The sequence below is a fragment of the Zea mays genome, chromosome 1 (genome assembly GCF_902167145.1).
Source record: "Zea mays cultivar B73 chromosome 1, Zm-B73-REFERENCE-NAM-5.0, whole genome shotgun sequence".
NCBI lineage: Eukaryota > Viridiplantae > Streptophyta > Magnoliopsida > Poales > Poaceae > Zea > Zea mays.
Window position 1 is genome coordinate 171,492,246 of NC_050096.1, and position 14,729 is coordinate 171,506,974.

Sequence of the window (14,729 nt, forward strand, 5' to 3'; positions counted from 1 at the left end):
ATTTTCCTTACAATCTTCCCCTGTTTGGTGATTGATGACAACACAACCAAAGCAAGCAAATATAACAAACATTTGAGTGAAAAATGCAATATACTTGCTAGGATGCATGTATATCCCCACAATGTGAGATTATGGACTTAACCCTCCCCCTGACTCCATAATTCACTTACTTCCTTTTTTAGACCAAAGGACCAAAACCACTTGGAAGATAAATTTTTTAATTTGGTGGTGTTTGGTGTTTGATATCTTTTTCATTGCTTTGGTCCCTAAAACTTCTCCCCCTTTGGCATCAACCACCGAAAAGGAAGACATTAGAAGCATATAGGAAGCAAATAAGACTTGTCCTCTTAAAAGATTTATCAATGATGTCGATTGAAGCAGTAAATTTTTTTACTCCCCCTAAATAAGTTTTCTCCTTTTGGAAGAAACTTCTTCCCCTTTAGAGACGAAGAAATACCCACCTGACATAGATCTTCTACTTAGGAAAAAGCAAGTGAGAAATAGAGGTGCAAGACATGATTTGAATAGACTAACTTCCCTTATGCATAGATAACAAAATATGAATTGACAACATATGCATTTATAGCAACATGGGAAGTATAAGACCGAAAGTGACGATGATGAAGATAATCAACTATCAACATCATCCTCCAAGGACAAAGAAACAATTCGACGCGTCGGAAAGGTAATGGCGATGATCCGCAAGATTAATCTAATGGGTGTGAAAGTGTCACCGATCCGAGGAGTCAGAAGATTCGGAGTCAAAGGCAAGCTAGCGCCTCGCTATGTTGGTCCGTATCAGATTCTCGCAAGGCGTGGAGAAGTGGCCTATCAGCTCAGTTTGCCAGAAGGCTTGTCCGCAGTGCATGATGTCTTTCATGTGTCTCAGTTGAAGAAGTGACTGCATGTGCCAGAAGAGCAGTTGCCAGTGGAAGGTCTGGAGGTCCAGGAGGACTTGACCTACATAGAGAAGCCAGCGCAGATTCTTGAGACTGCAGACAGAGTCACCCAGAGGAAAACTATCAGAATGTGCAAAGTCAGATGGAGTCACCACTCTGAGGAAGAAGCAACCTAGGAGCGTGAAGATGATCTGATGGCCAAGTACCCTAAACTCTTTGCTGGCCAACCTTGAATCTCGAGGGCGAGATTCTTTTAAGGGGGATATGTTTGTAACGCCCTGAATTTGGGGGTAGAATTTTTTCTTCTTTTCACTCACCAAATTCAGGGGTTACTCTCTTTCCTTTTCCTGTTTTGCTCCTTCTTCTAAATTTCAAAGCAATATAGTGACGGGTGTCCGTGCCATGTGTAAACAAAAACCTAAGTGTCATGGGTGTTGCATCATGCCGAAGCACATTTCTTTGTCTCATGTCGCGTGTTCGTCTCAGCCCGTTTTGGATTTTTGGTTCACGATCGGATTCCGTTTAGTGGTCGTGCGTGTCGTGGGTTTCGATCCGCGATGTGTCACAGCCTGGCCCGGTCCGGCCCACGCGCCCCTGGCGCCCCCTGCCCTCCCCCTGGTCTCTTTGTCTCATTTGATTTCTCCCGCGCAGTAACCTCTCTCTCTCCCTCTTCCACCTCTCTCTCTCTCTCGCCCCGTGGTGCCCTAGGTTTTGGAGATGTGATCGCCGGAGGTGAGTTTTTTCCCTCCCCTTCCCTTCTCTCTCTCTCTCCTCCCCCTCCCCTTCTTCTCCCCCGCGCGGCCTCCCTGCCCGCGCCGTCCCGCGGCCGCGCCCTGCGCCGCCCTTGGCCCCGCGCTCGCGCCGCCCCCTCGGCCCGACCCCGCGCTCGGCCTCGCCCCTCCCCGGCGAGCCCTCCCCACGCCCGACCTCGCCCCTCCCGGGCAGCCCCACGCCTAGCGAGCCCCTCCCCCTGCACGCGTGCCCTCCCGGCCCCGGCGAGCCCTCGCCCCGCCGCGACCCCCTCCCCTGCGAGCCCCCTCCCCGGCGAGCCCCCTTCCCCGGCGAGCCCACCCCGACCCCGTGCCCCGCGCCTCGGCCGCGCCCTGGCTGTGCGCCCTGGCCGCGCGCCCCCGCGCGGCTCCCTCGATCGCGCCCCCGACCGTGCCCCTGCCCGCGCCCGTGCCCCGGCGACTCGCGTCCCATGCGTCTGCACAGCTCGCGTGCCCTCGGCACGTGCAGCGTGCTCTCGCGCGTGCGATCGTAGTCGCGCTGCGTTTACCCCTCGTTTTAATCCATTTTAGTTTTAGTTTAGTCGATGTGCTGCGTCGCGCGCTTCGCCGCGCGACAGTTCATTCTAAATTCGTCTTTATTAATGTGCTGCGTCGCACGCTTCGTCGCGCGACGATTCTTTTAATTTATAATTATTAATGTGTTGTGTCGCGCGCTTCGCCGCGCGGCAATTCGTTTTAAATGCAATTCTATTGACGTAAGCCGTCGTGCGTTTCGTCGCGCAACGCTTAACGTTTATCTATAATTAATGCAAGAATCTCGTTGCATGCTCTGTCGCGCGTCGAGTCGTTTACTTCTTAATTCAATCTAAATGCTGTGTCGCGCGTCTCGCCGTGCGACCACTCCCTTTCATTCATCTTTATTTATTTATAATGATTAAATGTGGAACATGACTTTACTTTATGCTAAACGCAGTGGCCAAATTAATGCCCTTCTGTCAAGCGAGTGGTTTAATTTATAATTATGTAACGTGATCGCTTCTCGACCATAGACTCGACTGTCTTTTCCTCTTTCTCTCTTAACTGTAATTGCGAGCCCCGCGTGGAACGTCTGTTTATTTATTGCATTCTATTGTATGGTGTACTATTCTTTTGTATTAAACGTGTGGATGTATGTATGTTTGCGCTCGTATAGAGAACGATCTGGTTGAAGAGCCCGAGGAACTCACAGGAGAAGCCCCTGAGCAGCAGCTGGTTGGTGGAGGCAAGTGTCCCTTGACCTATCCTTGTCTTATACATTCTATAATTCACTTCCCGCATTTACACACTTATACCTAAGGATTGACTAGCTTTTGTTATCCATGTCCTTGTTTACCTATTTGGGTTGGATTATTATTGTTTAGCTTTATGCTATTGCTCAACTCTAATCAATGAACATGATGAGATTTATCAATGATACATTGTTTCCCTTCTTATTTATGATATACTTCTGGCATTCAAGGGGGCTCGAGCGGTTTCTCGAGTGCCTCTCCGTAAGGACCTGTTCGTTGGATGACCGCCCGGGAAAACAGTGCAACCATGAGGGTGGAATGGGATGCCCTTAGCTGAATAATTAGAGGAACTGGGGTGTAGTTTGCTTAGCCGTCGTGCCGTTAATGGGGCTCGGTGTATGCGGCTCGCTCTGCCAAGTTGGTTCGCCCCTTGGGGAGGAGTGCAGTGCATTTAGGAAACCTAACGGGCGGCTACAACCCTGGGGAATCTTTGTAAAGGCTACGTAGTGATACCCTGCTGGTTCACCTTGGTAGTGATCAATGGAGAGTCATGATCTCCGGGCAGAAAGAGAATCACAGCTTGTGGGTAAAGTGCACAACCTCTGCAGAGTGTATGAAAAACTGATATATCAGTCGTGCTCAAGGTTATGAGCGGCCAAGGGAGCTCCAGTGATTAGTGATACTTGATCAGAGATGTTCGGATTACAGGTGGCAATGAGAATGTTGGTTTTTGGTATTGACTCTGGTAATGGTAAGTGGTACTCTTTCCGTTTGGAAAGGAGTACGGTTGGATTAATAACGTGGGTTAATTCTAAAACTTGGCTTTCTCTACTAGTAATAATAATCTGACCAACTAAAAGCAACTGCTTGACTTATCCCCATATAAAGCTGGTCCACTACAGCCAAACAGGACACTTGCTGAGTATGTTGATGTGTACTCACCCTTGCTCTACACACCAACCCCCCCATCCCCAGGTTGTCAGCATTGCAACCACTGCTCAGGAGAAGATAAAGCCGTGGAAGGAGACTTCCAGGAGTTCCAAGATTATGATGAGTTCTAGGTGTGGGTTAGCGGCAACCCCCAATCGGCTGTCTGTGAAGGGCGCGTGTATCTACGTTTCTTTTCCGCACTTTGATTATTGTAAAGACTATGTGGATGTCTCAGACATATGATGTAATCGACTATTATGCCCCTTTTATGTTATTATTTGAGCACTGTGTGATGATGTCCAGTTATGTAACTGCTGTGTACGTGAATCACTGATCCTGGCACGTACATAGTTCGCATTCGGTTTGCCTTCTAAAACTGGGTGTGACAATCAGCCATGCTCACAGTCAAGAGCGGCTCAGACCCGCACATGAGTAATTTATGAAATTAAACTTAATCTATCATTTGTATTGCATTGTGTGATTTATTATTAATTATGATCAATTATTTAATTGGGATGGTATATATTTATACTTAGTAATTGCTAATAAAATTTTGACCAATTTATTAAAAGTAATGCCCAGCCTTAACCATTCTTCTTGGTAAGTCTTACACTTGACATGAGCCCCCACCGTAAGTGAGCTTATGCACATTATTTCTCATAACTTGTTGAACGATGATCGTAGGTGAACTCACCCTTATTGTACTCACACCAGGTCAAGAACAAATACTGCAAGATGAGGAGCATGAAGGACGCTACGATGAGTTCAGAGAGGTCTAGGCCATTGTCTCCCAGTCAACTATGGTTGCAGAGGATCGTTGTCGTCATATGATGTATTTATTTAGCTATTTTGTACATAACTTCTATTATGTAATAAAGATGTGACATTGATTTCTGTACTATGAGTCATTATATGTGTGAGACTTGATTCTATCACACATTTGAGACGTACCTGGATTTGTCCTTAAATCCGGGTGTGACAACAGTTTTGTAGTGCATCATATTTTTGTTTGAACTTATCTTCATGTCAGAAATTTTGAAATAATGTCCAAATTTATATCAAAGTAGCAGCATCCCATGTGTAACTCCAATACACTATAGCTTATTAATAAACTATATATCACATGTGTTGAACTATCTTGTGTTGTATTAGACTATTTTATATCATTTGAAAACTATTCTGTGTTATATTAGACTATTATGTGATTTGAATCTTATCATTACATTTAAATTATTGTGTTGGACTATTGTATGATCTCCACATATTGTTATATTGTCATGTTGGACTATGTTCTATGCAATGTTTGTGGTGTAATTGTCTTACACTTAAACTGAATTCATGTATTATTCGGTAAGTATCTAATATGCATATATCTTGCCAAATAATATCTATATTCGTTAATTATCTGTTCGAATAAATATTCGGTCCTTGTATCCATATCTGTTTTGCCGTATTTTTCTCATAGAAATTAAAAAACGTATCACCCACTTCCTACAATCTGGCCTGAACCTTTGGGTAGGCTCCGCAGCATATTTCTAAAAAGGATAATCTGGCAAGCACATGTTTCTAAACAGGAGTTAGGTATAGGTTGTGTGATTTGAACGACCAAGTAACGAATACAATCATATATGTTCTGGTTCAAACTATCTGCCTTCGATCCCGAATTCGATTAAAATATATTAAGGTAAGATAAATGATGACCTACGACCTGTTCCGTTTTCATCCCTAGTCAATACCATATACAAAAAATTGAAATAGATAAACCAACCAATGTTCTATTTATTATTATTTTTAAGAAGAAGAGCACAAATCAACCAAATATTTTGTTTGAGCCGAGAACCAAAACTCGATACTTGGCACAAAGTTTTACACAACGAAAACTGGGTACCAAAAAGCCCAACTCCACGGATGGCAAATCGGGAAATGACCCAGCGATCTGCAGCCCGGAGGCCCTGGCTTTGACTAGGCCTGGGCGTTTGGTTCTTCGGTTCGGTTCGGTTCCTCGGTTCTTGTATGAATTCGGTTCTTCAAAAACTAGAACCGAAATAGTAGTACAAAGGAACCAGAACCGACTAGTTCGGTTCTCGGTTCTTCGGTTCGGTTCCTCGATTCTAGCCGAATTGTAACTGTTAGAGACTAGACAGAGTAGCTGTTACAAAAATTGAAATTTCAGCAGCATCTTCCCTTAAAAAACCACAAGTTTTGACACTCAATAGATAATAGGCAGCAACAGTAGCACAAATGCAATGAGTAGCCAACACAAATAGTCAATTACAAATGAAGCAATAGCATAATAAAACAAAGTAGCACAGCAGTCGCCAGTCAGCTGCCACCAGCGGTAGCCAGCGCCCAGCAGGCAGTCAGTAGCCACCAGCGGCAGCCAGCGCCCAGCACCAGCAGGCACCAGCCAGGCAGGCAGCAGCAGCAGCACGCAACACTTCAGCAGGACAACAGCTACAGGTCTCCATGCGCCCAGCAATCCTGAAATAAAATTTATGAAAATCAATAGATAATAAAACAACCACATAGTTTAGGCATGCTGAAATGCTGATTAGATTATAAATGCACAAAAGAATAACTCACATAATCATGTAGCCTTTGAGTTGGACGGTTTGCTTTTGCTTGTTTTTGAAGATTGCTTAGAATGTGACTTCGTCTTAGTGCTAGTGGTGGTGGCCTTGCTCTTGCTCTTGCTTCCTAGAACCTGTGACTTGGAAGCATTGTTTTCATTTATTTCTTTATCCTTAAACTCATGTATCAGCTCTCAAATGAGAGAAATGAAAGCAATAAATAGGGTGTGTTTGGTTTGACTTTTGGCTTTGGCTTTTGCCCCCCTAAAAGCCAAAAGCCAACCAAAGGGCTGGATCCAGAAAGCAGCTTTTTCTAAAAGCCGACTTTCTCGTAGTGCAAATCTGAAAGCACACTTGGACCTGCTTTTAGTGGCTTTTCGGATGGAACTATAAAAACAAATATCGAAGAGTTTTTAACGACTTTTAGTGGTTTCCACCAAACGGTTTTTAGCTTTTTAACAGCTTACAGCCTACAGCAGCTTTTTCCACAGCTCACAGCCCACAGCAACTTTTTTCACAGCCACAGCCCAACCAAACAGACCCATAATTTATTCGTCAACACAAACAATAAATAAAAGAGATGGTTTATTGAATCACCTTCTTCTAGCTTAGCCAACTCTTCAGTATTCTCAGCAACATTGATTGGTGTAGCCCTCCTAACCCAATCATTTGTGCATACAAGAGCTTCGACCATAAATGGAGTGAGGGAAGTTCTAAAATCATCTAGCATACGCTCACTTGTGCTAAATGCAGATTCACTTGCAACTGTTGAAATTGGAATGGCCAGCACATCACGGGCCAATCTAGATAGTATGGGAAATCTAGAGGACTGCCCTTTCCACCAAGAAAGAACGTAAAAAACTTTTACTTCATCTTCACACTCTTCAGCCAAGTACTTGTCTAATTCTGTCCTAATGCCCCTACTGTAACTACTTGAGCTATTATTGAGCCTCATTCTCTTGGCAACTACGGACTTCATCATTCTAGTGCTCCCTCCCCCTTGTGTAGGTTGTGCTGACTCACTTTTTTGGGGGGCACGATCACTTGAATAGATGGCCCTATATTCTTCAAACATGCCATGCAAGCACTTGTTAAGTGCAGCCCACAATTTCTGTCCAGGACCCTCACCATAAATTTCCTGAATGACAAGTTCAGTGTACCTAGGATAAAAAACAACAGCCACAAAAATCAATAAGTTCATGTTCTCCTTCTCCTTCCCTTTTCCCTTCCCCTTATCATTCTCATTTTCATTCTCCACAATGTCATGCCACTGCCCCCAATACTTGTCAAACTTCTCTTTCATTCTTTTCCCCATTGCTGCTTGAACCACATCATTGCTGTTCATCCAATCATTCACCAAAATATTGATCTCTCCAATCTCATGAAACATTGTGTGAGCAGTGACACTTAGTGATGCAGAAACTCGTTTAGTTATATCAGCAAAATGACCTAAGAATCCAGCCATTTTCTTTGCATTGTCCCAATCATGCTCATCGGGAACACCTGGACCCTTATCACTAATCAATTTAATTGTGTAATATGGATACTCCTCCGCATACCTTGTGAACAATTTTTCGTATGCACATGCAGCTTTCAACATATCATACGTGGAGTTCCACCTCGTGCAAACATCAAGGCTCAAGAATGCCTGCCTATCCACCTTCTCTAAGGAGCACACTCTTTAAATTTGACTAATATAGATGTACCATTCTTGATAAATCTCAGTGCTGCACGAACACGTTTAATGGATGGCAAATCGGGAAATGACCCAGCGATCCGCAGCCTGGAGGCCCTGGCTTTGAGCCTTTGACCTAAATGCCCCTCCGCCGTCGCTTCTCAATTCTCATCTCCTCCTCCTCCGCTGGCCGCTGTCTTCCACCATTGCCCCTCCCGGGCTCGCCTCGACTTGCCTCGATTTCTTTCGACGCCTCTTCCTCTCTTTGCCCTCGAACCGCTCCCCCTCCCTGCCCCTGCCCCTGCCCCTGCCCCTGAGCGGCCTTCAAATCCACCCGCTGTTTCCCCGCCTTCCCCTTGGCGCGCAGCTCCGGAGCGCCCGGCCGGCGCCGTCCGGTGGGTCGGCTCAGCTTCTTGGATCTCGGGCGAGACTGACAGACCCGTCGGTCCCGGCGCTCTCGCGGCGATTCCGATTGCTCGCTTGCTGATGGATGTGGCTACTCCCTGTGCGATGGCTGCGTGAAGGTTGGATTGGGTCTGTCGGCCACGGGATTGGATCTTGGCGAGGTTCCAGAAGCCCGAATTTGCTGTGTCTGTCGGACTGGATAGCCGCCGCTGCCGCCGCTGCGATTTCCTACCGGGTGAGCTTTCGCGATGCTCCTGCCTTTGTTCCTGGATCTTGTCCGTGTGATTCGCTGCTGCTTGTCCATGGGTTTCATCACCGATTCCTTTTGATTTGGGGGACTCATTTGGTTGATGCTTGTTTCTTGGCGCCGGTGGTAGGCGGCGATGGCCAACCACGAGCTGGTCCTCGGACACGGGCAGGACGCGGAGCTGGCGCTGGGGCCGAACCACCACGACTTCGGCCACAGCCACGACCTCGACCTGGGCGGCCACGCGCACGACCACGAGCTCGTCCTGGGCCAGTCGCACGAGCACGACCACGAGCTCGTTCTGGGCCAATCACATGAGCGTGACCACGAGCTCGTGCTGGGCCAGTCGCACGAGCACGACGACGAGCTCGTCCTCGGCCACCACCACGATGATGACCACCAGCTCGTCCTCGGGCACGACCATCACCACCACCATGACGAGCTCGACTTGTCGGAGAGCCACGAGCTGACGCTCGCCGAGACGCACCACCTGGGTGTTGACCATAATCTCGACCAGCTCTCGCTCGAGCAGGCTCACGAGCTCGCGCTGCAGCCACACGACTTCTCCCAGGGTCCTCTCGCGGTCGCTCCTGTCGTCCAGTCGCGGACCATGGTCGTGAGCCCCGAGTTCCAGCTCGCAGTGGGGCAGGAGTTCCCCGATGTGATGAGCTGCCGCAGGGCCATCCGCAGCACCGCCATCGCCTGCCACTTCGAGATACAGACGGTCAAGTCCGACAAGACCCGGTTCACCGCCAAGTGCGCCGCCGAGGGCTGCCCGTGGCGCATACACGCAGCGAAGCTCGCCGGCGTGCCCACCTTCTCCATCAGAACCATCCACGACACCCACAGCTGCGTGGGGATCAGCCATCTCGGCCACCAGCAGGCGTCTGTCCAGTGGGTCGCAACCACCGTCGAGGAGAGGCTACGCGAGAACCCGCAGTGCAAGCCCAAGGAAATCCTGGAAGAGATCCACAAGGCCCACGGGATCACGCTGTCCTACAAGCAAGCCTGGAGAGGCAAGGAGCGGATCATGGCCGCCGTCCGAGGGTCCTTCGAGGAAGGGTACCGTCTCTTGCCGGAGTACTGCAGGCAGGTGGAAAGGACGAATCCAGGAAGCATAGCTCGAGTCTATGGAAACCCAGACGACAGTTGCTTCCGGCGGCTCTTCATATCGTTCAACGCATCGATCTATGGCTTCATCAACGCGTGCCGCCCGCTTATCGGGCTCGACAGGACCCTTCTGAAGAACAAGTATCTTGGCACCTTGTTCCTCGCCACTGGTTTCGACGGGGACGGCGATCTCTTCCCTCTGGCGTTCGGCGTGGTCGATGAGGAGACCGACGAGAACTGGGTGTGGTTCTTGTCCGAGCTGCACGAGTTGCTGGAGAAGAACACGGAGAACATGCCGAGGCTCACCATCCTGTCGGACAGGCAGAAGGGCATCACCGACGGAGTTGAATTCAACTTCCCGACTGCGTTCCATGGGTACTGCATGCGCCATGTGAGCGAGACCTTCAAGAAGGAGTTCAGCAACCCCGTGCTCGTCAACCTTCTCTGGGAAGCCGCCCACGCGCTGACCGTGATAGAGTTCGAGACGAAGCTGCTGGAGATCGAGGACATGTCGCAAGAAGCTGCCGTTTGGATCCGGCACCTGCCGCCTCGTCTCTGGGCCACGGCCTACTTCGAGGGGACGAGGTACGGTCATCTGACGGCGAGCATCACGGAGTCGCTGAGCTCTTGGATATTGGACGCCGCTGGCCTCCCTGTGACCCAGATGATGGAGTGCATCCGGCGCCAGCTGATGACCTGGTTCAACGAGCGGCGTGAGGCGAGCATGCAGTGGAGCACGATCCTGGTGCCCGCCGCCGAGCGCCGCGTGCAGGAGGCCATCGAGCGCGCGCGCGGGTACCAGGTGGCCCGGGCCAACGAGGCGGAGTTCGAGGTCGTCTCGGCTCACGAGGGGACGAACATCGTGGACATCCGCAACAGGTGCTGCCTGTGCCGCGGCTGGCAGCTCTACGGCGTGCCGTGCGCGCATGGCGTGGCGGCGCTGCTCTCCTGCCGGCAGAACGTCCACCGCTACGCCGAGAGCTGCTTCACCGTGGCGACGTACCGCAAGACCTACTCGCAGACCATACACCCGATCCCGGACAAGACGCTGTGGAGTGAGACGGCAGATCAAGATCAAGGCCAGGATGGCGAGGTCAAGGCGGAGATGGTCATCAATCCACCCAAGTCGCTTAGGCCCCCCGGACGGCCGAGGAAGAAGAGGGTAAGAGCGGAGGACCGTGGGCGAGTCAAGCGCGTCGTCCACTGCAGCCGCTGCAACCAGACTGGACACTTCAGAACCACATGTGCTGTTCCGATATGAACAATGGCATGATCATGGTGTTGGTGTAAAATACCCCGCTGTAACCACGAACCAGATTCCAGACTGGACAGTTCAAGACTGGACAGTTCAGGACTTCTAAGTTAATAGGTCTGTGCCTGTACTTTGTTATTAAACTAAAAAATTAAAAAATTAGTATGAAACATAGATGCCCGTATGTTATCATCAAAGTAAAAAATTAGTATGAAACATAGATGTAGAATGACAAATATTATTATAATATGCAAAATTCATTGTCGCGATGTAAATATATATTATTATTATAAATACGTCGATCCAAATAGATTGAATTAATGTCGAACAAACATTTAATATCGCACAAATCTCTACTATATTAAAGTATCCGTTTCAACGGTTGTCCAGCATCACCTTTTTTACAAAGAATCCCTTGTATTTCTAAAAAAATCAACCTACGGTCTTAGATTATATCTCATACCTATCCTATTTGTTTGTATAGTAGCGTTCTCGTAGCTGTCGCTCTAGCAATAAACCCTGTCTATTTTGCAACAACCTCCGCCTGCTTCTTCCGCCGTTGCACATTGAATTTTAAATGAAACTAACTATGCAATTGAAAATAAGTACAAGGCTCTGTAAAAGCGGAAAATGTTTTTATGGTTTGATATGATCCTCTAAAGGCAAGAGCATGTATGTATTTTAGTAAGCATGTTAAGCATTAGAGGATAAACTTGTTGTATTTGATATTTTAGGAATAATCTTGTTAGAGTACTTGTGCTTTTCTATGTCTTACCAGTTCAATATATGGTATATGAATAATATGTTCAGTTTGACATTAAATTCATTAATTATGATAATTTTTATGTGGAAGATCCATTAAGACTCTCAAGTGTCGCTTAGTCACCCAATCAATATCATCAAATATGGTTAGATACCGTCGCAACGCACGGTGATTAGACTAGTTATTTTTAAAGAGTCAATATATAATTTTTAATGATAGACAAATATGTCGACAGCCGTACACTAATCTAATCCATTTTAACGATATTGATAAGTCTGTTGTATATTTGCAGAGATGGCATATCGGCACGAATTATCCTCATGACTTAACAGATCGATTACATTGATATAGCTTATAGAATGAGGTAGCTAGTGTTAATCCTATAGAATAATGTTTTACCAATTATGTTGTATGTAATATAAATCATAGAAAAAAATTAAATTGCTAAGAAGATGGTATGAAGAAAGTAATTTTAAGGTTCAAAGAGATATAGCAAAATATATAAAATATTCGATAAAATATTAGTCCACATCAATTACGTAAAAAAGGAACAATGCATATTACCATCACCCTTAATATCGCATAAATTCTTTTCCAAATTTCCAACGATCAATACATGGTTGAGGTGTCACTTGAATGCAGTGCCACAAAATACAATTCTTCCTCAGCCAAAAAGAGCAGAGGCACTTCGCCAATCACAACTAGGAATTCTGGTGCTTCTACTACTATATAATTTCTTGTTATCGAGGAAACCATGATTATGATGATAAGGAAGCATAGCATAGTAGGCAAAGTTGAAATACCTTTTGTTTAAGAGGTACACTATCCAACGTGATGACACTTGTGAGGACTGTATAGAAGATGAAAGTATCATATGGGAAGTTCTCATAAGTTGTGAAAGTTGATATAGTGTCTAAAAATAAGCTGGCAGCTTTCTTGAAGTTTCTGGTTGCCCTGTAGTACAAGCCTTCATATACTTTCAACCTATTCATCCTCTCCCAATCGCCTCCTTCCTCAAAGAAGCTTGAGACAGTAAAATACATGGTCAAATATCATCAGTAACTTCTATGTGCCGAATTACAGATTGGAACTGCAGACAAAGATGGAGCTTACTTCTTTTTGCCTTATCAATGAATTTAAAGACCATATCAAAATCCATGTAGAAAAAACCAATCTGCAAAGTGTGGAAGATAAAATCCATCTTTTGGCGAACATCTACAGTTTTTCCTTCGGTGACTTTAAGCTGTTCTAGGGCCTTTTCTTGAAATAATGGTTCAACAATGTGTCAACCACAAACACTTTTTTTTATCAACAATGCTGCAGATAAAATTGCAGAAACATAGCAAGTCCTACCTTCTCATCGACCCTTATAAAGTACAAGGATTTGACAAGATGTACTTCACGGATAATTTTTTAGCATAGTATGTCCTGATAATTTTTTCATGTTCTGATAGTGTAATGTAAAAGAAGGGTAATGTCACTGGATCATTAACATTGGCCAAATTTGGTAAAGGTTTCACAAATATATAATTTGGTTATGCCATTAGTATATACCTACCATTTTCACCAAAGTAGAGCAGTCATATACACATTAAATTAGTGTAATCTTTGTTATTTAAGCATGAATAAGAAAACTATGCAATTGTTGCTATTTTATAAGTTATGCCTTATTGTATCCTAAATCACGAGGTTTGTGTGTATGGTTAAAACTTGCAACTAAAAATAAGATATAGAACAAAATAAAAAAAAACACATAGAAAACATGGGAACTTACTCTTCTTCAATCTTTGCTTTCTGAAGCCATTGGACAAATGGCCACGGTCTATTCAGGACCACATGTCCCTGCGAAAGGATATTGGAATGACAGGGTACATGCCATCACTATATGTCAGGCAAAAAAATACTCGCCCCTATCCTATTAGTTATCGTTTAGGACAGCGACACGGTTTACAAAATATAACTTTGACCAATGTTTTTTTTGTTAAAATGCAAATAAACTCTTAATACAATTATATTTTTATAAAAGTACTTTTTAAGACAAATCAGTGCCTATAAACATTAGGTTTCAAACTAAATAATAAAACAGTTATTTGTAGTCAAAATTTTATAAGTTTAACTCAAACCTTGTATAAAACGATAACTAATAGGACACCTTAGGGAGTATGTTGAATAGATACTTCAGTCACTGAGACATCAACAGACTAAAGTGTACATGTTACATGTTTTTTATTCGGCGAGCAAGTTACTTGCCAAATCTGGTCCAAGTTTTTGCAAAACTACTGGTTGTGTGCAATTATCTATCAGCATCAGTTTTTTCGAAAATAGTAGCATATTTTTAGATGAAATTTTGGAAAATTGTTGGTTGTGTGCAGTTATCTATTAGACTCAGATTTCCCAAAACAGTAGAGCATTTTTATGCGAAATTTTGGAGAATTTTTTAATAAGCTATCAAACTGGTGGATACGCTACTCCAGATTCACACCAATTTCCAAACCATAGAATCTAAGTTCATGAATGTATTTAGATGCATCCATCTATTGTGAAATAAAATAGGATAGAAGTCAGATAAAACACAAGTATACAACGCTTTAGAGCTTGAAATAGGATAGAAGTCAGATCAAACACAAGTATACAGCGCTTTAGGGCTTGTTCGGTTTGAGGTGGACTGAGTGGGATTGGAGGGGACGAACAAGCCTTAGTGGGATTCATACTTTGATTGTGTGTAGAAGTACAACATGTCGTCTGCTCGAAAGCTGGCAATTCCATACACAACTAATCTTCTCGGCTAAGCCACACATAACATAACTAAGGTTGCACCGACAGAATATAATTATAAATTGGAGTATCCATGAGCATTAAGGAGTTTGTGAGATATGTAT

General features: G+C 45.3%; 1 protein-coding gene across 1 annotated transcript; it reads left to right on the top strand.

Moving 5' to 3' along the window:
* Positions 1 to 8,372: 8,372 nt before the first annotated feature.
* On the top strand, positions 8,373 to 11,194 carry LOC100501908 (uncharacterized). The gene is made up of 2 exons (NM_001196547.1): positions 8,373 to 8,713; positions 8,856 to 11,194. Exons 1-2 carry the CDS (start codon positions 8,564 to 8,566, stop codon positions 11,094 to 11,096), a joined length of 2,391 nt encoding a protein of 796 aa, NP_001183476.1. The 5' UTR covers positions 8,373 to 8,563; the 3' UTR covers positions 11,097 to 11,194.
* Positions 11,195 to 14,729: the final 3,535 nt, after the last annotated feature.

Excerpts from the sequence above, each read along its gene's own strand:
- LOC100501908 (NM_001196547.1), top strand. The coding sequence starts at position 8,564 with ATGTGGCTACTCCCTGTGCGATGGCTGCGTGAAGGTTGGATTGGGTCT. Across the intron at positions 8,714-8,855 it reads CCGCTGCGATTTCCTACCGG|GCGGCGATGGCCAACCACGA; the intron begins GTGAGCTTTCGC and ends CGCCGGTGGTAG.